This window comes from Lolium rigidum, chromosome 7, assembly GCF_022539505.1.
Source record: "Lolium rigidum isolate FL_2022 chromosome 7, APGP_CSIRO_Lrig_0.1, whole genome shotgun sequence".
Classification (NCBI taxonomy): Eukaryota; Viridiplantae; Streptophyta; class Magnoliopsida; order Poales; family Poaceae; genus Lolium; species Lolium rigidum.
In genome coordinates this window covers 43,886,606-43,909,205 of record NC_061514.1, presented here as the reverse complement: position 1 = coordinate 43,909,205, position 22,600 = coordinate 43,886,606, and the positions used below count along the sequence as shown (strand labels likewise).

General features: G+C 45.5%; 2 protein-coding genes across 2 annotated transcripts; one reads left to right on the top strand and one right to left on the bottom strand.

Moving 5' to 3' along the window:
• The first annotated feature begins 6,339 nt into the window (after window positions 1-6,339).
• Window positions 6,340-7,365, top strand: LOC124671244 (xyloglucan endotransglucosylase protein 7-like). Its single transcript, XM_047207643.1, has 3 exons — window positions 6,340-6,615; window positions 6,702-6,901; window positions 6,990-7,365. Exons 1-3 carry the CDS (start codon window positions 6,340-6,342, stop codon window positions 7,363-7,365), a joined length of 852 nt encoding a protein of 283 aa, XP_047063599.1.
• Window positions 7,366-14,667: 7,302 nt separating this feature from the next.
• LOC124671243 (cullin-3-like) lies at window positions 14,668-18,208 on the bottom strand. The gene is made up of 4 exons (XM_047207642.1): window positions 18,021-18,208; window positions 17,584-17,887; window positions 17,040-17,173; window positions 14,668-14,881 (listed from the first exon to the last, which is right to left on the bottom strand). The coding sequence occupies exons 1-4, from the start codon at window positions 18,206-18,208 to the stop codon at window positions 14,668-14,670; spliced, it is 840 nt and encodes a 279-aa protein (XP_047063598.1).
• Between the last annotated feature and the right edge of the window lie 4,392 nt (window positions 18,209-22,600).

Below are 22,600 nucleotides of genomic sequence, written 5' to 3'. Positions count from 1 at the left end.
GCGGGGCAAATTTCCCCCAAATCCTTCTCCGCGCGCGCGCCACGCAGAGACCACGCCGCGCCGTCGCAGCCTCGCAGAGACCACGCCGTCGCAGCCTCGCCGTCGCAGCCTCGCCGTCGGCCGCCGCCCGCTCCCCGGCGCCGCAGGTAAGTCCTCCGGCCCGGCCCTTCTTTCCCTCCCCCGCTCACGCGCACGCCTCGCCGCGACCTCACCGACGCCGCCTCTCTGACGTCCTCGCCGACGCCGCCCCGCAGACGCCGCCCCGCCGACGCCCAGACGCCGTCGCCACGCTCGCGCCAACGCTGCTGCATGCCCACGCCCTTAGGGTGTTCGATGAAATGCGTAGGCCGACGCCGCCCCGCCGACGCTGCACGCCCGACGCCGTCGCCACGCCGCGCCAACGCGCGCCCATTTCTCCGCCGTTCGCCGACGCGACGCGCGCTTGGCCGTAGCCCGCGACCGGCCATGCCCGGCGATCCGGCGGCACGGCGGCGCCGGGCAATGCCTGGCGTCGGAATCAACCCCGCGGCACCGGCCACTACCCTGACGGCGGGCCGATCGCGGCCGAGCCAAACGGGAGCCCGGACTTTGCGTTTGACCGCGAGATGCCCATGGAATGAAACGGGAGATGGATGGAATGGATGTCTCGTGTCATTTTAGTGTATTTTCTTACAGTATTTTAGTCTGTCATTGCTTACTGCAATTCTTCTTGCTTCGGAATGTAGAACTTCAGTTTTCTCGTCCATGATAGAATTTGAGTTCCATCTGGACTGAAGAGAGTGAGATATATAGATAGCTGCAGCTAAAATGTTTCTGAACATTCTGATGTACAAGCTAGATAGCTAGCAAGACTGAGATTATGGGATATACATCCCCTTTATATTGGTGTCACGATTAAATGTTTGTCAGATTGAATTTCAGGTTTTTCCCCTTTATATTCAGGTTTTTCTTTTTTACACACCTAATCACTGTCAACTCTTCTATACCTAGATGTTATGCACCGGCAAGTTACTCTTACTTCTCATTTGAATTATAACCTGGATAGAGACGTTGATATGGTAGGTAAAACAAGGCGTTTCGTGTCAATATAGCTCTGCTTTTTTATGTTGGATATATCTAATTCTCTTCATCGTATAATGTGAAGACTAAAAATGTTTGCTACTACCTCTTGCTTCACTGAAAAAGGTGTTTCTCACTGTTAGGGTCGAGAAAAAGAGAAAAGAGCGAGAGGAGGAGCGCCGAGTGTTAGGGTTAGGGTCCGTAGCGGTGCCGAGTACGTGGCGGTGCCACCGCGACATAGAGAGAAGAGCGCGCCGAGTGTTAGGGTTAGGGTCGAGAAAAAGAGAGAAGAGCGAGACGAGTAGCGCCGAGTGTTAGGGTTAGGGTTATTGTTTTCTTCATTTGAATTGTTTTCTAATTGCTTTCTTAATTTTGTAGTGACATTGAGGTATGGAGGACGGCACCTTCGTCCGAGATGAGGAGGGGGAAGAAGCGGTGCAGAAATTGATCTATGAGAGTGCCCGTGGTCCGGAACCCGACGATGGAGATGACAACGATTTCCAAGACTTTCTAAATGATTTCGGCGAGGGACTTGAGTCTGAACAAATTAGAAGAGACAACGAAGTGTCCATCACAAACTCCGGCGAGGTGTATATCTATGTATCAATTAGTCTATATGTTCATCCCTAGATGCATTCATTTATTTGTATTGCACTTATTAACGAATAATTTTTTCTTTTAGCCTTCCGGATCATCGAGCAAGTCTGTTAGATCAAAACGAGGCCCGACGCGGGTGCTAAAGGGCGAGGGCAGGTTAGCCCTCACGGCATTCAAGGATAATGGTGAACCAGTGCAGCCCAAGGAGTTTTGCCGCAAATTTACAAGTCAATCCGGAGTTATTGTTAGGGACCATGTACCGATCAGCATTCAAGAGTGGCATAAGCCGAAGAACCCGGAGAGTGGTGCTAGTTATGTCAACGACACGATGAAAAAATTTCTTTGGGACACGCTCATCGACAAAGTTCAGCCTACCGGAAGACATGACGGAAGGCCGAAGAATAAAGTCAAGGAATGGACATTGAAGAAGATGGCCATACAATTCCAGACCTTCAAGAAAAATTTATGGGACAAATATAAGAATGAAGATCCAGTATTCGATGATAATCTAGTGAAGATAAAAGATCACTGGGCCGCATTTAAGGATTATAAGAAATCGTCTACTTTTGTGTCCCGATCGAAGAAAAATACCGAAAATGCTGCAAAGAAGAAACTTCCGCATCATTTGGGGTCAGGTGGCTACAAGAGTGCCATTCCGAAGTGGACAACGTTTGAGAATAAACTGATTGATCATGGAATCACTCCACGGACATGGGACCGGCCCGAACGGTCCAAGTTCTGGTTGTTCGCTCATGGGGCAGTGGTTGGACCCAAAGACAGGGCTGATCGTTGCGAAGGGAAAATGGAAGGAAAAATTGAGGCAATTGTACCGAAGCTTGTAGATGCAATTGAAAAGGTCGAAAGGGAGAGTACATTCCCGATCGAGAGAATGACGAGCTCGACACTCGCTCCGGGGAACCCCGAACATGTTGGACGGGTACGAGCTCGCCCAGGTCTCACCATGAAGGAAGCGTGGCCGGACAGCGCTGACACTTATAGAAGCCGTTCGCGAAAGAAGAAGAAGGACGCCGACATTGTAACGGAATTGTTAACTAGGGTGGAGGCTCTTGAGAGAAATCAGAGGGCACCTGATCAGCCGCTGTTTCTACAGGATCCACAAGCCGATGCTGCCCCATCTCAGCGAAGAAGCAGTGTCGGTTCCTCGCATCTTGACGGATGTGGAGGAAGCTACCCCGTGGATTATGTCACGGAGAAGACAGATTGCGAGCTACATATGTTAATCAGGACCGCGTCCGTTAAGGTGGCGGTCGGCTATGTGTACCCAAGTGAAGATGGAGCAATGCACCATCATATGCCCATTCCACCTGGTTGTGTTCGTGTCGGGGTGGATGAAGTTGTTTCGGGTTTTGAAAAAGTGGAGCTTGATATTCCTAGAGGTGAAGATGAGAGGACACCGGCCGATGTCAAGCACGGTTTCGCCCTATGGCCGAAGAAGTACGTCGTCCTTTTGCAAAGGCCACCGACTCCTACACATGAGCAGCAAATGCCATCGACTCCTCCCGGTGGCAGTCCTGGTGAGCAGCCAAGTCCACACCTACCCGAGAGGGACCCCAGCCGTGAGTCCACCATCTCGAGATCCTCCGCGACGTAAGACAGCGTCCGTTAAGCGGAACGGTACGCCGCCTAGGAAGAAAGCTAGAAAGGAGAAACAACCGCCGCCTACCGAGAAGTTACCTTGGGAAAAAACTCCGGAGGAAAACGCGGAGGCCGTTCGGGCCGAGTTGAAGAAATGGTTTGCACCGAAAGTGCCGGAGATACCTTTCGAGAAGACACTAGATCCGGTGAAAGTTGTGCGTACCGTTGACAATCTATATGACCCCGTACCATCGCCGCCATCCGACTATGCGCGTTCTATTGAAAGGTCGTATGACAAGATGATCGAGGCGACAAAACCCGTTCAATCGGGTATCGGGGAGATAAAAGGGATACACGAGTGTCTACCAGCTCGAACAACAACCCGTTCAATCGGTCGCCCCTCTCAAGGTGTTTGACGGGAAGACCGTTCAAAGTTCTCGACAAGACGCAACCGATTACGCCTTAGCTGAACGAGCATATCGGTTTGTTCAAGGGAAAGATTTGGTCGAGAATCTCGGGAAGGTACCAACATGTATGCGTAACTTGCATTCGTGGTACCTTAAGGCCTCAAAGGAAGGGATCGAGACTATCATGGTGCGAGTTAGGGAAGAGCACTACTTCCGGAGTACCGTGTGAACGTTGACTTCGCCGAACTCTTTCGGCTATACAATCTCCGGCCCTCGACAAATCAATCATCAGTTGCTATTGTCCGTAAGTGATTTATTTATTTAATTTGAGAAGTCGTTCATTGTCCGCAGATTATAATCTTTTGTGCGCTATATTATGCAGATCGAAGATGCTCGAATGCAAAAGGGACGATATCACGTACATTGGGTTCATTGACCCGCACACAATGCATGTTAAAACCATAGAGAATCCCCTCTATAACAAGGATACACCGCAGACTTTGCTAAGGTTTTTGAAGCGACAACGTGACAAAAAGCTAATACTTTGGCCTTACAACTTCGAGTGAGTCTTACTCGTCTTATAACACATTATATTTTGCTCACCGTATGTCAAAATTTTAACTAATGACTTATATATATGACACTACATATTGAAACGTGCGTAGGTTTCACTTTATTCTTCTCGTCATCAATTTGGAAATTGGAGAAGTTGAAGTCTTGGACTCACTAAGCAAAAAAAGGATCTATACGTGTCTTGTTTTTTAATGCTCGAAGGTAATTTTAATTCTTATCGGTTTGTTTCGTTAATTTCCTGCTTTGAACTAATTGATGACTCTTTTATGCATTTTCTTTTGTCGAGCAGCGTATGGCAAACTTTCATCAAGGAAGATACGTCCCGTGAATGGACACCGAAGCTGCGATGGCGTGCGAAAGTAAGTAGTACTACCTAGGTCCACACACCTTTTAATTATCATACTTGACTATTGTTTGATTGAATTATATTCTTGTAAAGAAATGCCCGCAACAACCTCCGGGGACCGATCTCTCGTGGATTCTTCGTTTGCGAGTACATCCGCAGAATTGTCAACGAGAGAACGAATAATGAAAGAAATAAAGAGGTACAAAAACAATCTTCACAAATTTGTTTTGTTATCATAAGTTGTGCTGAGTTTCAGTAATAGTTGTTTCATGTATTCATTTGTATCTTATTCTTTTATAGTTGGCAAGAAAGCGGAACAAGCTCTCAATCGATGACCGCTTCATAGCAATAGGCGAGGAATTGGCGGGATTTTTCCTTCGGGACGTCATACCACCACTCGTAGAGTACCACTATGAATGAAGATGTACATGTTACATATATAGTTGACTCGAAGAGTACCACTATGCTACATGTAATAGACATATATAGAGTACGCCTCGGAGAGTACCACTATGCATGAAGATCGATCTTCATGCATAGTGCTACTTAATTTGCGATCTTATGCAATAACATGTGTGTTATATTATATGCACCAACTTGCTATTCATCATCTTGATCTTCATGTACTACCTAAACCCAAACGTGTTTCCGGTGCATCGACGCGATATGAAACAAACCGATATCCCTAAACCCCTCCAAAAACCCTAAAAACCAATTCTCGCCGCGGCAGAGATTTGGGCAAATTCCCTGCCGCGGGTGGGAACCTTTGGTACCGGTTCGTATTACCAACCGGTACCAAAGCTCCTTGGCCCTGAGCTCTCCTGGTGGCCCACGTGGAGGGCCTTTTATACCGGTTCGTAAGCAACCGGTACGAAAGTGGGGGGGGGGGGGCTTTAGTGCCGGATAATTAATACCGGTTGCTCAACCGGTACTAAAGCCCCTCTGGAACCGGTACCGATGAGAGATTTTCTACTAGTGAAATATGATTGGCGGTTAATCACTCCTACTTCCTAGCTAACAATTAAGACTACCCACAATGGGAGTATCATAGGTAGTATCATGCATTTCATGCATGCAAAATACTGATGTGGCAGTGCAATTAAGGATGAGAGAGAGGGTACTAGTATCATAGGTAGATATTGTATCATAGCACATACTACTAGAGAAATTAATGTCAACTAAATCTTGTACATATATTTGCATTGAGATTCTACAAAACAATTAATATATGGAGAGTATGATACTAGTATATGATACCATGCATTATGAAGATAGTAACATGTAGTAGTATCATGCGCATGATACTTCTCTAGGATAGTACCTCCATCCCAAAGCTTAAGGCTTAATTATATTATTTTGGAAAAGTCAAAGCAAGTAAAGTTTGACCAAAATTTTAGAATAATCTATCAATAAATATGATATTTTGTAGATAGCACATGAAAATATATTTCATTATCTATCTAATAATATCAATTTTGTATTTGACATGTTAATGGTTTTTTATAAAAACTTAGTCAAACTTAACATAGTTTGACTTTCTGAAAAAAAATATAGCCCTTAATCCTTAGGATGGAGGTAGTACTATGCATTGTGACTAGTCTAAGCACTACTATCTCTCCCGAGGAGGAATCAGAGGATGTCATCCTGCTCCTTCCATTGGCCTATAAAACCCACAAGTTGCACCCGTTGGCCTCACACAAACACAGCATTACCATCAGCAAGTAGCATAGCCGGTAGAACAGTGCTGCCAATCGACGATCGATGGCTTCCAATGGAAAGAGAACATTGATGGTGATTTTGTGCTCTGTGCTGTTGGCTGCCGGCGTGGCCCGCGGCGGCAACTTCTACCAGGACGTGGACATCACGTCTGGCGATTGGCGCGCGAAGATCCTCGGCGGTGGCGACCTCATGACGCTGACCATGGACAAGGCCTCCGGCTCCGGGTTCCAGTCCAAGAACCAGTACCTGTTCGGCCGCTGGGACATGAAGATGAAGCTCATCCCCGGCAACTCCGCCGGCACCGTCGCCAGTTTCTACGTAAGAACGACCGAGCATGGACTTAACGCTTTCATCGAACTTTGGGCATGCATGTACTGACTCTTGTGCTTACTATGTATGTGCAGCTTTCGTCGCCGCCGCAGGGGCCGCACCACGACGAGATCGACTTCGAATTCCTGGGGAACCTGGACGGCAAGCCCTACACGGTGCAGACCAACGTGTTCAGCCAGGGGGTGGGCGGCCGGGAGCAGCAGTTCCGCATGTGGTTCGACCCCACCGCGGATTTCCACACCTACACCATCGTCTGGAACCCCATCAACATCCTGTACGTACGCCGAAAACGGTCTCTTGGATCATCTTCTCGAAGATTATTGTGAAATCTCATATATGTACTGTACCTCCTCTGCATGCAGGTTCTACGTTGACGGGACGCCGATTCGGGAGTACCGGAACCGGCAGGCAGACACGGGGGTGCCGTTCCTGACGCAGCAGCCGATGCGGGTGTACGCGAGCCTGTGGAACGGGGAGGCATGGGCCACCGGCGGCGGGAGGATAAAGACGAACTGGACATGGGCGTCGTTCGTGGCGTCGTACAAGGGGTACACGGCTACCGGGTGTGTGTCGTCGCAGGACCCGGCGGCGTGTGCTAGTTCCACTGGCGCGTGGATGCACCAGCAGCTGGACACCGCGGAGCAGGCCCGCCTCCGGCAGGTGCAGAAGAATTACATGATCGCCAACTACTGCACCGATCCCTGGAGGAAGTACCCGAGGCCCGACTGCAAGTACTAGCAAGGGTTTGGCACAATCTTGCTTTGTATGCAAACTGGGCTAAACATTTAGGAAAAAGAGTAACAAAAATACCATAGTTTAACCTTTGAACATCAAGATTACCATCATGAAAGAAAGCAAAAAATAGAAAGTATATCAAATTTCACAACCCCCAGCAATGCTGATAAAACTAAATGGGTATGTTATCAGGACCAGGAGCCTTATTAGTGTTACTAGTTGAATTGCCCGTGCGTTGCCACGGGATAAAAAACAATTTGGCCTAATTCAAAAATATGACTCCCCATCTACCCATTGTTTTGATTCAAAAATATGCCTCCTCCCTCCCATCCCTATTTCATTCCCGCAGTTTCAAAAATACATCATCTCTCTTTAACATGGCCAATGTCATCTCTCTTTACCTTCAAAAATATGTCAGCTCTTTTTACCATGGCCTAAGCGCCTTTTCAAAGGGCTAGCAAATCTGCTAAATGGCCCTCAGCCCTAAAGATGATGCGGATTGTTTTGTTACAAAATGATACCGTTCTCCTACCACAAGAGATGAGTGAAGATACGCATAGTGCAATTATAATGTATGTCGGTCATTATCCTTCAATAACATAGATAACACATTTATGACCGTAAGAAACTTAAATAAAAAAATAAATAGTGCTCAACTTTGAAAATTTAACAAAAAAAACTAAATGCCCCCCTTCCTTACACTTCTCCAGTTTCACGGTGGTCTGCATGGTGACTTACAATGTACATATTTAACCGTAGTGGATAGATGGTGCATACTCATAGTTACAGTCATTTGCCTTGAACATTTAACCCCTGCCAGCAGCTCTTGTCGGGGAGATCTTCCATGCACACAAAGATGGAGAAGCCGCACCTCCATCATCGGCCTATCCTCCGCCGCTCATTGCCAGCCGGGTCGGTCCCCTCGTCCTTTCCTGGTGACCAAGAGTTCTCCCCACCTCGCTTCTTTAGTCGATGGAATGCTCCAGGTCCCAAGAGTGGACAGATTTAGGCAGCAGATACTTTGGTTCAAGGTTTCAGATTTCTATCTCCAGGCAGAGTGAAATTTTGATCTAAGCGTAACATATATATAATGTGGATCTTAGTGATTGCACAATTCACATATTTTGTTCCCTTTGTTCAAAAGAATCATGAAAAGCATCTGGTACTTTAGAAAAAATACCACCCAGAATATGTGTAAACAACTTCGTCCAAATAAGAATGAATACTAACTGTGACATATCTTGTTTATTCCTTATAACAGCTAAAAACATATATCTTGCGTTTAATGATACCGTTAACATGTGATCCCATAACAAACCAGTCAGGCGACTCAGGCCACTCCTATAACCTTGTTCTGCTCTTAAATTGACAGGCGGCAGCCCTTCGCGCTCGATCTCCAACGCAGCCTTTTGCATGCCCCGCGCGGTTCTCCGACGTGAGTTGCTCGATTCCACTCGTCACAGAGATCTTCGAGCACAACAGGACGAACAAAATGCCCTGTCTTAGAGTGCTGTCCGCCACCACCATGTGCGCCATCCACCATGAACCCCGCTGTCCTTTTTTTTTTGGAGAAGATGAACCCCGCTGTCTATGGAGGTAATGATACGCATCAAGGATCAGACATAGAAAGTAAATTTGATCAGGCTTGTTAAGGCATCCTAACATTACGTAGTCACACAGATGACATGATGATTCAGAGTTTGATCATACTATGATTGCATGCACGTGCAAATTTTACGGAAGTATCTGGAGAGAAGGATGTCATACCTGATAATTTTGTCCAACACTAAAACATATTATAAAAAAGAGAAGTCTGTCATCACATAGTTATTATCACACCTTCAATTACCAATTGTGAAGGCGAACGCAAGCAGTCAGATAATTGACAACCTGCAATGCTTTGCCACTTGCAAGGAACCTCCATACTTAATAGAACGATATGGCTCAGTGTGATAATGCTTTCTGAAGAGATGATTAACTAAGAGAGACATAAAAAATTACTGATCGATATGTGCCTAATAAAAAGGCTACAAACCTGAGAAGTCTGGATAAAAAAATTTAGACAAAATCTTACATAGAAAGGGATGAAAGAACAAGAGCATGCATGGCCAACACGGGCTGGCCTTATATAGCAATTACAGTTCGAGTTTGTAATTTGACTCACCTCTGTTCATCTTTTTATGTATATAAATATGAGTGTTTTTACATTCATCCTCTACCTTTAAAAAAAATCATAAGATCCAATCACTGCATGCATCTAATATATCCATAAATATGACAAATGATCATTAGATGTCAAATTCTACTTTTCAGCTACTCTTTAGATCATTCTTTCTCAAGTCTTTGGAACATTTGTGTTGTTTGAAAATCTATTGGTGCGTAGCGTGCGGAAGAACATTTGGGGGGCTGATATAGTAAAAGTTTCAGAACGAATATGCCTACAGCCTCTGCACCAACTTATTGAAGACATGCTGAAGTACGGAAGGAGGACGTGATGTTCCATGCTCAGAGAATTGTGCTAACTAATGCCGTCTCTCGTATTTGAGGAAAATTTCATTGGCCAAATCGTTGATATGTTATTGGAATCTGCAAGCCTGAAGACTTTGCCCGTCATCAGGATCATAAATATGCTTTTCTTACTGGAGCTGTGGAAGGCAGCCTGACACTAAATGGTGAAGGTACGACCCATCAAGTACACATATATTATTGTGAAAAATAAACTTTAACTGGTACACAGTTTTACTACATATACGAAGATGAAAACATCTGAATAACTTAATGTTGTTTTTTGATAAATTAATGATTCAAACTAAACAAATTCATACCAGCTGCTTGAAGATCACAAGGCCAAACCCTGCCCCACCATATATTTCTTTCATCCTCGGCATTGGACTAATAGAGGGCGGAGCGAGACTGACTGGGAGCTCGGCATGGACCACACAACATTTCAGCTGTTATGATGTCCAGTACAAATAAACAAAAATAAGTCAACCAAGAATTCCCATCTGAAGCTACTACTAAGAGGTGACCTTCTGGAACAAATCAGCGTACAGAACACAAGCTAAGGAGAACAAAAGAAGACATGTCTGAATTTTTCCTCGAACCGGCACTGGCCTGATGCATGTTGCTAAGCTTAAATCCTGTTACATGATGCGACTTCCACCACCAGCCTGACATGAACAAAAACATATACATTTCAGAAATTGAGATGGCTAAAAACATATTTTCATTAGGAAGAGCATAGTATTATATTTGGGGGAGCTGACTTGTTACCATAGGCTTCTAGACACGAAAAATGCAAGCCATGGTAACTTCTCCCAGATTTTTTTTAAAATAATATATTGTTCAGATCTGTAGCAAAATGAAATGGTGCCAAACACTTCTCCCATTAGTTTAAATACACAGCAATCTTGAAATTACCCCCGAACATGAATCTCTGCATATAGAGCCAGTGTACTTCTCCTGGTACTTTCAGAAATATGCAGAAATCGTGAACTTATCCCAAAACTGAGTCTATGCATATTAGAGGAGCACACATGACATAAGTATTACGAAATGAAAAAACAAAATAGGACCAAATTAAATTTCAGCATGTACAAGTACAAGTAGTCAAAGGTACATGTCTAGGGTTCCATTTAACATCGCAAATTCCAGATACAAGAAATAATACTGAATAAGCTCCTTGCTCAACGGCAGCAGAAAATCATCTGTTGTTTCCATATGTTCCTTCCAGCAAGCTGCTGAAACAATTATTTGTGCAATAGTTGTGTTAGCATAAGGAAAATAACATCACTAAGACTTGCATATTACCTTGACTTGTGTTATATTCACAAACCATATATTACTTCATCGCCCATTTTCTTCAGTGCTGCTGCTGCATCATTTTCTGAAGAGAACTTGAGGAAGCCATTCCCTTCGTATTTCCTAGTCAAAGGATGAAATAAATTATTTACACTATATGACACATCCAGAAGAAATCGCTACTACCTAATTGAATAAAAAGGCATACCCAAAAAGAGACTGATGTAGCACCTCTTACCCCCAACAAAAATTTCAAAGCACTCGGATTGACCACGTGTAAGTGTGGAATGGGGCAGCTCCTCTCTCCCCCAATTCAGCATCAAATAATCCCCAGATAAGTAAAGAATCAATAGCTAGACTGAGCATGTAGGGAGTATAGAAAAATGAAAGATTGACACAGGGAACAGGTTCAGACCAAGTTGGAAGAGGGCAACCAATTCATCTTTCACGATCCTCTGCACACGGCAGTGGCATGCCCATCGCAAAGAGCAATGATTGAGGGGAATAGCAGGGTCACACATCGTCACTTTCGCGTCTGTTGGAGATGCATGGCGCTGGAGGGGGGCACATGGAACTGCAGGGGCAGCACAGGAACGGTCGGAGAGGAGGACCTGCTCGGCAAGCAGTGGGCAAGGTTTCGGCGGCGCGCGTTCCAGGAGGAACTGTGGTCGCCTGGCCGGAGAGCTTGGGGCGGCGTGCTCTCAATGCCATCACCACAGAGAGACGCACCCCTCTCCATCTCCACGTCCGTCCCTCCGCCCGTGTCGATAGCCTCAACCGTGGAGCGACTATGTGGATCTGAGGGAGGCGGCCGGCGGACTGGAGGTCCTCCAAGCTCCGTGGGAGGAGGCGGAGGGTTGTCGGCGGCAGCACCACATCTGGGTCGTGGAGTCCGCGCAGGGGAGGTGGATGATGAGGCGAGGGTTTCGGTTGTTGGGATCTCGTTCTATTCTGATGATGTCGTTGGCTTTGGCCCAGTTGGGCCCATGCGGGGCGACGAAGGGGGTTGGCAGAAAACGGAGGAAGTTCTTCCTTTTTAAGTAGTGTAGATTAAGACAATGTGCAATACAAAATTACTCTCCATGTTCATTCCCCCACATATATCAGGCCATATTATATGAATAATGCATATATTATTTGATAATAATATTAATAAATAAATAAAAATAAAATTATTCCATATTCAAAGAGACACGAAAGATACAGCAAAGATGTATTTGTCTAAGCAATGTCTTATACTGAACTACCAGCAAAGCATATGGACCGATGAAAAAGCAAACCAGCCCATTCGGAGGGAACGCAGCAAGGCAAACAACAGGAAAACTCTAGAAAAAGGCCGACCTTCGTGAAGGGAAGGCAACTCACTCCGCACGCGACAAGTGGCGCGCTGTGGTGCCAGAAAATTCCTGGGAAGTGGTCTCCCTGCTCGCCACGTGTCGCGAGGGAAGCGAGGTGGGGATGGGGAGGAGAGAGAAGACCGAGTTGTGTCGGTTTTTCCTTTTTCTTCTAGATTCGTTTTTTCAAAATGAAATATCTTGAGAACCGTAAGTCCAAATTGCGAACCGTTTTCACTTTTGAGATCCTCGCGTCGAGATCTTCGAAACTAGATCCCATGTTGATAGGTTTGGAGATACTTTTTTTTCGTACTTCCAATAGTAGTATGATTGTACCTGTGATGTGTACCTAACTGTACCTGTGTTTCAACTGAAAAGTATTTCTGTTTTTAGTGTGATTGGTGCAGTTTTTCCCTTTACTCGCTAACTGTACTCGCCCGTGTGCGGGACTGAACTGTACTTACGCGTGACTGTACCTGCTCGTGTGTGCACTGTATGTCTGTACATGTACTTGCTCGTGTTCACGACTGTACCTGCTCGTGTGCGCGACTGTACCTGCTTGTGTGTGTGACTGTACTTCTGTACATGTACCTGCTCGTGTGCACGACTGTACCTGCCCGTGTGCGTGAGTGTACTTGTACTCGCCTGTGTGTTCAACTGTACTCGTGTATTGTGCGTGACTGTACCTGCTCGTGTGCACGACTGTACCTGCTCGTGTGCGTGACTGTACCTGTACTCGCCTGTGTGTTCAACTATACTCGTGTGTTGTGCATGATTGTACCTGCTCGTGTGCACGACTGTACCTCCTCGTGTGCGCAACTGTACTTGTACTCGTCTGTGTGTGCAACTGTATTTGCATCGTGTATCTAACTGTACTCGAGTTGATTTTTGAGAGTTGATTTGTGGCAAAATACGAGGGAAGCTAGCTAGCGTACTTGTATTTTGGTTCGCGAGCATGCCATCTAGCCATGCATCGATCGGCCTGGACGTAGGACATGTACGTCGCGGGGCAGGTACGTCGCGGGGCAGGTAGGAAGTACAGCATGTACGCGCGCGGGACTGGCGCGGGAGGGGAGCGGCCGCGGAGTTGGTGCGCACGCGGCGGAAAGTTCGCTAGCTCTGCCACGCGTCATTTGTTCGTTAGCCCACTTTTCCCTTCGTAAAGGTCGGTCTTTATCTAGTGGTACCCCAAACAACATGCTCTGATGATAAAAACAAGAAGGCCCATTTGTGGAGCATAGCCTGGCCAACCGAAGAAGCGAAGGTACTAGTCTACTAGAGCAAGGCCAGGCACGAGCTGAGGGATTGATTTTCTGGCCAAGACTTAGGCATTTCTCTCGGTGAGCCGACACGTGTCCCTAGTTAAGATGTTTTTTCGCGGAAAACGGTTGGAAGATGTCAAATTCCACTATTTTCCGGTCTGCCTATATTTTGGCGGGTTTTGAGCCGGTTTGCCTGGTATGAGGTCGGAAGACCCTGCGCCACGATTGCCCATCGCAGGGAAGTGCGCCGCCACGGAGAAGTAGCCCGACTCGGCCGACCACCGACATCACGGCCGGCGAGACGAACGACACCGCGGAGCCGCGGAGAAGCAGCCGCCTCCGGCCAGCAGCTGCTTGTGGCCGCCGCACTCCACCGGGAAGATGACCAACCGACGCGGCCTGAAGGAGAATCCGGCGGCGGAGACGTCGTGGCCGTGGAAGGACGATGACGACGGGGGAGCCTGTCGGTCTCCACCTAAAGGCCGTTCTTCAAACGCACCAGCAGCTGCATGTCCGGGTCCTGCAATGGCGGATGCCGGCCTCTGTCGCGCGTGGCTTGCACTTGTCGATTGGAGACAGAGCGGAGCGACGGGGAAGGAAGGAAGCGGAGCTTGCACTTGGCCGTGGGCTGGCGGTGTGAAGTCGGCTCGGTGCGACCAGAGAAGTTCGACCGGACTAGATACCACGTAGCCTAATACCACTGTCCACGTTGACAAATACAGCTATCAAAACAGCCATCAGAAGACCGGGGGGGTCATTTGACCGGTATTTGATAGTTAGGGGGGTCATATATTTCAGTTAATAGTTAGGGGGGGTTAGCATCCCAAACACAATACTTAGGGGGTTATGTGGACTTCTTTCTTCGTTTGGGCGAGTCGAGTGGGTTTCCGCCGCGTTCCACGACTGAATTATTTTGGATTTTGAGTGGGCGGGGAGCGGGACGCTGTTTCGTCGGTCTTGCGCGCGGAACGCTCGCCAAAATATCCGTCCGACGAAGCGCAGGGACCCGTGACGCTCTCGGCTTGGTGCTCGTGACCGACCGACCCACATATTTCTTCCATGGTCGCGACCTGGGTGTAGAGCACCTCGCCATGGTCGGCAGCAACCACGTTGTAAGCGCAGCTGCAGGATATAGAAATATCTAAACTCGATCAGATCGCGAACGTACACTAGCGCGTAACCGGTGATATACACATGAATCCATACTAGTATGTGGATTAGAGGGACGGGGAACCTGTAGAGAGTGACTTAGCTGAGGTGTTCCGCATTTCCGGCGTAGAAATCGCTGAAGGCGGAGGAAAGCGTCAGCAAGGTCCTGGAGATTTCAGATCGGTGGCGGCTATGATCCGTGCCGGGCGCTGGGATGGGTAACATCTTGTACGCTGGCCGGCTGTGACCTGAAAGATTGGAGATCGGAGGCAGCTCGACTTCTGTTTATATATATTTATACCAAGGATTAAGATTTGCCGATTTGGGCTTCAGTAGACCTAGAGTTCGTATGGGACTCGAAGTCGCGAACGAGTTGGCGTTGTGCTCGGACTACTGGATGCTCCTATGTATCGCTTGGAGCGAGTCCGATCCTCGCCCGCTCACACGACGTGTGCTCGCTCGCACCCATTAAGAAATTGAACGCGCCGTCCGGGTTGGCTGAAATTTATCGATCAGCTTGGTCCGGCCAATTACTAGTACACGTTTTTTTATCACAATTTGTTTAATTAGCTAATAAAAATATAATCCAGTTTAGTAATTGCGAAAATATATTCATTAAGAGAACACGAGAATTGTTCACACATAACAAAAATACGCCGGCTAAAAAAATCCACTTATCTTTGAAAAACGATTCCCGGTATAAAAAATTACGTCCACAGCTACAATTTTTTTTGTGTATTTTAAAAGTGTTAACGGGTCTGAAAAAAATCACTGGTACGAAATATGGTTTGCTGGTCCAAACAGTATTCACTGGTTCAAAAGTTGTTCTCGAATTTAAAATACAGGTACGAAAACATGGTTTGCGGTACGGAAAAGGTTCACCGGTTTGAAAAATGCCACCGGTTCAAAAGTTTCTCGGTTTAAAAACACATGTACGGTAAAAAGGTTCGCGGGTACCAAAAATAATTCGTGGGCCGGAAAAATGTTCACGGGTTAAAAAAATGGTTCCTACACTAAAAAAAATCTCAACAATTCTTTGGAGCGATTAGAAAAGTATTGTTCAAAAATTGTTCACGAGGAAATTGTTCGCGAGTTAAAAAAATGTTGTAAAAATTGTTCGCGAGTTGAAAAGCTTTTTTTATGACGCATGCCATCGACATACAATGCTTGTATTCATAAACATAATAATACAGAGTTGGTAGGCATACAAGCAACATAACACAAGGAGTATATAAACGGATGTACTGCTGCAAATTCCCACCACCGCAACTACCGAGAACACACATCCTTCACCGTCGCCGGAGAAGAAGAGCTCCAGTAGTTGGTCCACACTTCAACGAGCCACAGTAGCCACCAACCCCGTAAGACTGGATCTAACCCGTATCAGCCGAAGGAGCCCTGCAAGCCTCTTCAACATTGGATCCGGGGCTAGCGCCATCCCCGCCCTTCGAGCGGCTCCCCCACCATCATCCACATACATGCCGCAGTCAAGAGTTTGGACTCCACAAGAGCGGCCCATCCTTGTCGCCACGTCACGGCACATGGTCAAAACAAAGCCACTCCAATAGTTTGGACTCCACAAGCCTCTCGCCGGCATCAGCAACACATCCGACGAGCAACGGCTCCCAAACCTCCAACACCGCCCAGAAATCTTGTGCCAGCTTGATCGAGGTCAAACTTCATGACCACACCCTTGCCCTTGTGCACGTCTCGCTGCCGCGCCTATCACGCCATTGACAACACTGGTGGTGTCGAGCTCAGAATCCTCGCCTTGATGCTGCGCCGACGAGAATAGGGCGGCGAGGATCCCACTCAACTTGTGGTTAACTTTAGCACGTGAAATTTAAAAAAAAACAAAATTAATCCGTAGCAACGTACTCGTGTTTTTACAAGTGTGTAAATTTAACAAAACGTGAGTAAAATTTTAAATCTGTAGAACAGTGGCCTAGAAACATGATTGAGCTAGGCAACGTCTGATTGTCCCACAGTATCGATCATTTACCCTGCTATCAACGTGTATACTGGCTAAACTCCCAGGACAATTATGTGAAGCAGGAATCCAGAGCGGCATGGAAGGAAACCTCGCCGCGGAACACGCCGTTGATCATCTCCCTGTACATCTCCTTCTCACGTGACAGCAACCGCTCGTCGTCGCCCGCCGTGTTCCTGATCTCTTGGAAGTGAGCATTCATGCAGTCCCTCATCGCTGGCACGCCGCCCTGGACGCGCCCGAGTAGCCGATGCATCCTGGTGAGGTCCCAGTACCTGCCATCGACGAGCATGGACGCGAGGCCGGAGCCCTCCATGCCGACCAGCCGCGCCACGTTCGTCTCGACCATTTCGGCCAGCACCACCGCCGCGACCTTCTCCTCCGTCTGGGCGTCGAGGAAGCGGAAGACTCGCGCCTTCCCGGCGTCCATCGTGGACTCGACTGTGCGCAGGTACTCGCCGCAGCCGCACGGTAAGGCGAGCAACCGGACGGACTCGCCGGCGCAGAGCCGGCGGACCTCATCGAGGAACGGCGCCTCGAGGACTTCTTCGTACAAACCATCGCCTACCTCCACCAGCATCTTGGTCGCGCCGGCCATCAGATCGCAGAGCGGAACGTCGACGGCCTCGCCGGCCCGATCCCGCCTCGCCATTTGCAGCAGCGCGGCTCGCAGCCTCGGCCGTACCTCACCATCTGGGCGAAGCATACCGTCGCGCCACGCCCTGAGGCCCAGCTCACTGACGGGCGCCTTGTGCCTCTGCAGGACAAACGTCCGGTCCATGTATATTACCACGTCGCTGATCATTTCGACGGCATTGCTGTGTGTCTTCCACCTGCTAAGCAGCTCCTGCAGGAAGTGATCGTCCGGCGCGGAGGCGGTGCTGTCGAGAGACCCCGCGAGCTTCTCCACCTCCGCCGCCATGGTGGTCGCGACCTGGGTGTAGAGCGCCTCACCGCCATGGCCGACACGGACCACATTGTAAGTGCACCTGCAGGAAATCGCAAGTTCGAACTCGATCAGATCGCGGACAATGGCGTAACCGGTGAGATGGACTCATGGACATGATTTCCTTTCTTTCCGGTTAAGATGATGAACATGAGTTCGATTATTAGAAGGGGAACCTGTAAAGAGTCTCGTAGTTTTGGTCTTTGGCGTTTCCTGCGTATATTTGGCGGAAGGCGGAGGAGAGCGTCAGGCAGGACCTGACGACGAGGTCGGGGTCGGCGACGCGCTTGAAGGGCTGGCTTCGTGGCGCTGTAGGGCGTCCCGGCGGCCTCTGGACCGTCGAGTCTGCTGGGATCGGGTACATCTCGTGGGCTATACCGTGACCTACAGATCGGAAACGGAGGCGGCTCGACTCGACGTGTGTTTATATAAAGCGTTTGGGATTTGCTAAACCTAAATCGTGTAGTAGACCAGAACGAGTTGGGCTCGGACCGGACAAGTCTTATTTCGGACTGCTCTGTGCTGGAGCGCCGAGGGCAGGCGAACCAGCGCGCTTGCAGACAATTCAGCAATTCCTCGATTGCTAAGTGGGCCAATCCGCACGCTCTGGTGTCTTCGATTTTTTGGGGTCTTGGGAAGGTCTAAAAACCTTCTATTTCCTTTTTTCCCCCCTCAGTTTTTACTTTTTTTCATTGTTCTTTTCTGTTTTTCGTGTCTCTTTTTCTTTTCTGGTTTTTTGTTGTTGTTGTTTCCTTTTTAATAAAATATAAATATCTTTTTTAAATTTGAACATTTTTTAAATCTAACCATTTTTTGAACCTGGATATTTTTTAAAAAACCAACATTTAAATATAAATATTTTTCAAGTCTCTTTTTTTAAAAAAAATCTGGACAATTTTCAAATATGACCAACTTTCAAAATCTGAACTTTTACAAAGCCGCGGACAATATTCTAACATGAACTCTTTCAGATCCATGATTTTTTAATTTTTTTAATATTGTTACAGCAAAAAATAATCTTAAATCCTTGAACATTTTCGAATTCATAGAGAATAGCGACAGCTAGTGAAGTGTAAAACTTCATATATATCCCCTAACATGTAAGCATACAACCAAGCTAAGCTTTGCTAAAGGTTTGTAGGGCAAGATTTCGAACCCACGGAGGAACCCAATACCCCCAAACCAACTTAGCCACAACACAGGAGAAGAATAGATGATTGTCACTTCCAATATTATCAAATAAGGAACAAACTGACAATCCAGTCCACTTTCTTTTCCTTAGGTTGTCTCTAGTTAAAATAACATCATAATGCAACTGGCGAAGGAAAACCTTGATTTCTAAAGGTAGTTTGGACTTCCAAATCCATTTCTTACGAGGGCAAGAAATATTATTTCCTAACAACTTATAAATCGATAAAGTAACTGAGCAACTCAAGTCTTTATGGAGTTCGATTGGTTCAAAAGTTTAGAAGACGGGCGTAGACATATCAAACAACTGAGGAAATCTCCCACAAAGAGTCACATTATCCAACTAGGGATCCAACCAAAACCTAGTAAGGTCTCCTTCTTTCAAAATCACTTTCTTCCTTCAAAATAAGTACACTTAACTTTCATCGAACCTTTCCAACAAGGAGAATCATTTTGTTTTCACAGAAGCAACATATTTGTTCCTGGGATACTTTGTTTCACAATCCTCTACCAAATCCCATCTTGAGTTTCCAACTTCCACCACCACTTAGTAAGGAGGATAATGTTTTCTTTTCTAAGGTCCTTAACCCCAAGACCCCCTTTATTTTTAGATCTACAAACTCTTTTACATTTAACCATATAATAAAAAATTCCTTTTCTTTTCCAGCCCAAAGGAATCTCCTTCCGTGTTTATCCAATTTTCCTCAAAGGTTTTGTTTAAAAGGAACATGGCCATATAATAAGAGGGTATACCCAAAAAAGTTGAATCAAGAAAAGTTAATCTAGCTCCAGAAGAGGCAGAATCATAGATCTAATCATCCATTTTTTTATCACTCTGCATCCAGGAAATCGCAATCAATATTTTTCAAGTTAGAGAAAGTCAACGACACTGCTAAATATTTCAAAGGGAGCTTACCAATTTGATAATTATACAGATTGGAATACAAGGCCATAGTATCATTATCCCCACCAATAACAACACTTTCACTTTTCATGTAGTTTATTTTCAAACCTGACATCATTTCAAAAATATAAAGAAACAACTTCAGATTAATAGCTTGCTCAGGATCATGATTGATACAAAATATAGAATCATTAGCATTGTGACACAACAACCCCATTATCAATTAAATCCACAACAAAACCAGTAATAAGAGTTTTCTTAAGCTTTTAACACCATTTTTTGTAAGACACTCCACAACCATGTTAAAAATAGTAGGAGATAAAGGATCTCATTGTCTCACCCCCTTTGCACTCTAAAAATAAGGACGAGTAACATTGTTTAACTTCACACTAACATTACTATTATGCAAAATATTTTTCGACCAAGAGCACTGTTGTTCAGAGAAACCTCTAGCTATATGACACTCAATCAAGAAATCCCAATTAACTTGATCATATATAAGCCTTTTCAAAGTCAATCTTAAAAAAGATTCCCACTTGCTTCTTAACATGAGCATGATGCATCAATTTTCATGTAAATATAACATACCATCATAATGTTTCTCCTGTTAATAAATGCATTTGGATGAATGCTAAACAGCTTGTCAGCATAAGGTTCCAATCTTAAGGATAAAAATATGGCAAACAACTTATAAATGCACCTCAACAAACAAATTGCTAATTTTAGCCTGAGAGGATTTACGAAAAAGAGTAACAAAAATACCATAGTTTAACCTTTGAACATCAAGGTTACCAGCATGAAAGAAAGCAAAAAAAATAGAAATTATATCAAATTTCACTACCCCCAGCAATGCTGATAAAACTAAATGGGTATGTTATCAGGACCAGGAGCCTTATTAACCTCCATAGAGAAAAGAGCATCCTTCGCCTCTTTTCTAGAAAAAGGTCTCACCTAAAGTCATTGTAAACATCATCATCATTAAGTTTCTCCTTAGGATCCTATAAGATTTGATCAATATGGGAAACAAATTATCAGGAGCAGGTCCAAAAAGATTCTTATAGTAGTCAGTGCCATGCTTGACTAAATTGACAGTCCCTTCAATAATGGATCCATTATCCAACATGGAATGCACCAAGTTCTTTCTTTTCCTTCCATTAGCAAGTTTGTGAAAATAAGATCTCCTTCTAAAAGACACCTACCATGAGCCCTTTGATAGCAGTAACTTTCTTCTTCGGCATAATAATTATTTAACTCATCTTGAATATAAACCCTATGCAACCACTTCAATTGACAACAAACCATCTTCATCCAAAATTTCTAACACAAGCAACTCATTCTTAAGTTCCATCTTCCATTTTTTAAATTGTTACCAAAAAATTGCACCCCAACCTTCACGGTGTTTCTTAAATCTTTTTAACTTGATATTTAAAATCTCAATATGGTCCATACTTTTCACGGTTTTTTCCAAATATTCTTAACCATAGGAAGAAAGTCAGGATTTTTTTAACCATGATAGAAACACCCTGTTTTTGACATCTATAGAAGATTCACCAGGTCAAGTAAAAGAATGATCAGATTGATCTTTAACTACTTTAGTAATTGTTACCAAGAGGAAGAGATCCTCCCAATCGCTAGACATCAACACTCGATCAAGTTTTTCCAAAGTAGGGTTTCTTCGATACTTAGACTAGGTATAAATGCCCCACTACATGAAAATGTCTCTAAGGGCAAGTGAATAAATACCATTATTAAACACCTCAAAGGAGTGAGGAAGCACAAAAGGTTTATTTTTTCAATGACATGTCTTAGAATATTGAAGTCACCACCCACAATATAGGGAACATCCACACTGTTACAAGAAATAGACAACTCAGCCAAGAAATGATCTTTCAAATCTTCATAAGTTGGACCATAAACACAAATAAAAACCCATCTACAACTTTTCATCTTATCCCACAATTTAACAAAATCGCGTGTTCCCCAATTTCAATTTAACCGTTTGAACCTCCAAATATTGATACTTAACACCACATAGGATACCTCCAGATTTACCAACTGAAGGTACCCACTTCCAAAAGAAAGCATTTCAAGGATACCACATGGTGTACCATCACCGTAGTTTCAGCGTTTGCACTTATATATGATTGGTTGTCAATCACTCTTAATTACTTCTAGCTACTAGTAACAATTAAGAACTCCCGTAAACTCTCCTGGCCGCCATTAGGTACATGTGTCATGGCATATCGCACTTTTTCTTGTACCACTTGGTGGATCCTGGCTGAAAAATATCGGGGAAACCGATCTACGTGGCACACTATGTGCATTGACTACAGGTCCTACCGGTAAAAATTCACTTAAAACCTTATAATGGCTAATAATTGCACAATATTCCAAATAGGGTACTAGAATAAAAACTTGTTAAATACTCTAATGGCAACCTAGGAGGTATCCACTCTTAATTTTATTCTAATTTCGATTTTTAATGTGGAACCAAAGAATGCATAAAGAAGAGTGCATTCATTCATCGTCGTCTTTGGTTGCAGTAATCTTTGGGACGAGTCTAAATCTCTACTACTTAAAAAGAAGGAACGTGTTCCCCCTTCTCCCCCTACTTTGGTCGTCCTTTCGGTCGTTCTCCGAGCCGACAGTGAAGGAGATATGCCC

Excerpts from the sequence above, each read along its gene's own strand:
- LOC124671244 (XM_047207643.1), top strand. The coding sequence starts at position 6,340 with ATGGCTTCCAATGGAAAGAGAACATTGATGGTGATTTTGTGCTCTGTG. Across the intron at positions 6,616-6,701 it reads GCACCGTCGCCAGTTTCTAC|CTTTCGTCGCCGCCGCAGGG; the intron begins GTAAGAACGACC and ends ATGTATGTGCAG. Across the intron at positions 6,902-6,989 it reads TGGAACCCCATCAACATCCT|GTTCTACGTTGACGGGACGC; the intron begins GTACGTACGCCG and ends CTCTGCATGCAG.
- LOC124671243 (XM_047207642.1), bottom strand. The coding sequence starts at position 18,208 with ATGTACCCGATCCCAGCAGACTCGACGGTCCAGAGGCCGCCGGGACGC. Across the intron at positions 17,888-18,020 it reads AACTACGAGACTCTTTACAG|GTGCACTTACAATGTGGTCC; the intron begins GTTCCCCTTCTA and ends GATTTCCTGCAG. Across the intron at positions 17,174-17,583 it reads TGCTTCGCCCAGATGGTGAG|GTACTGGGACCTCACCAGGA; the intron begins GTACGGCCGAGG and ends CGTCGATGGCAG.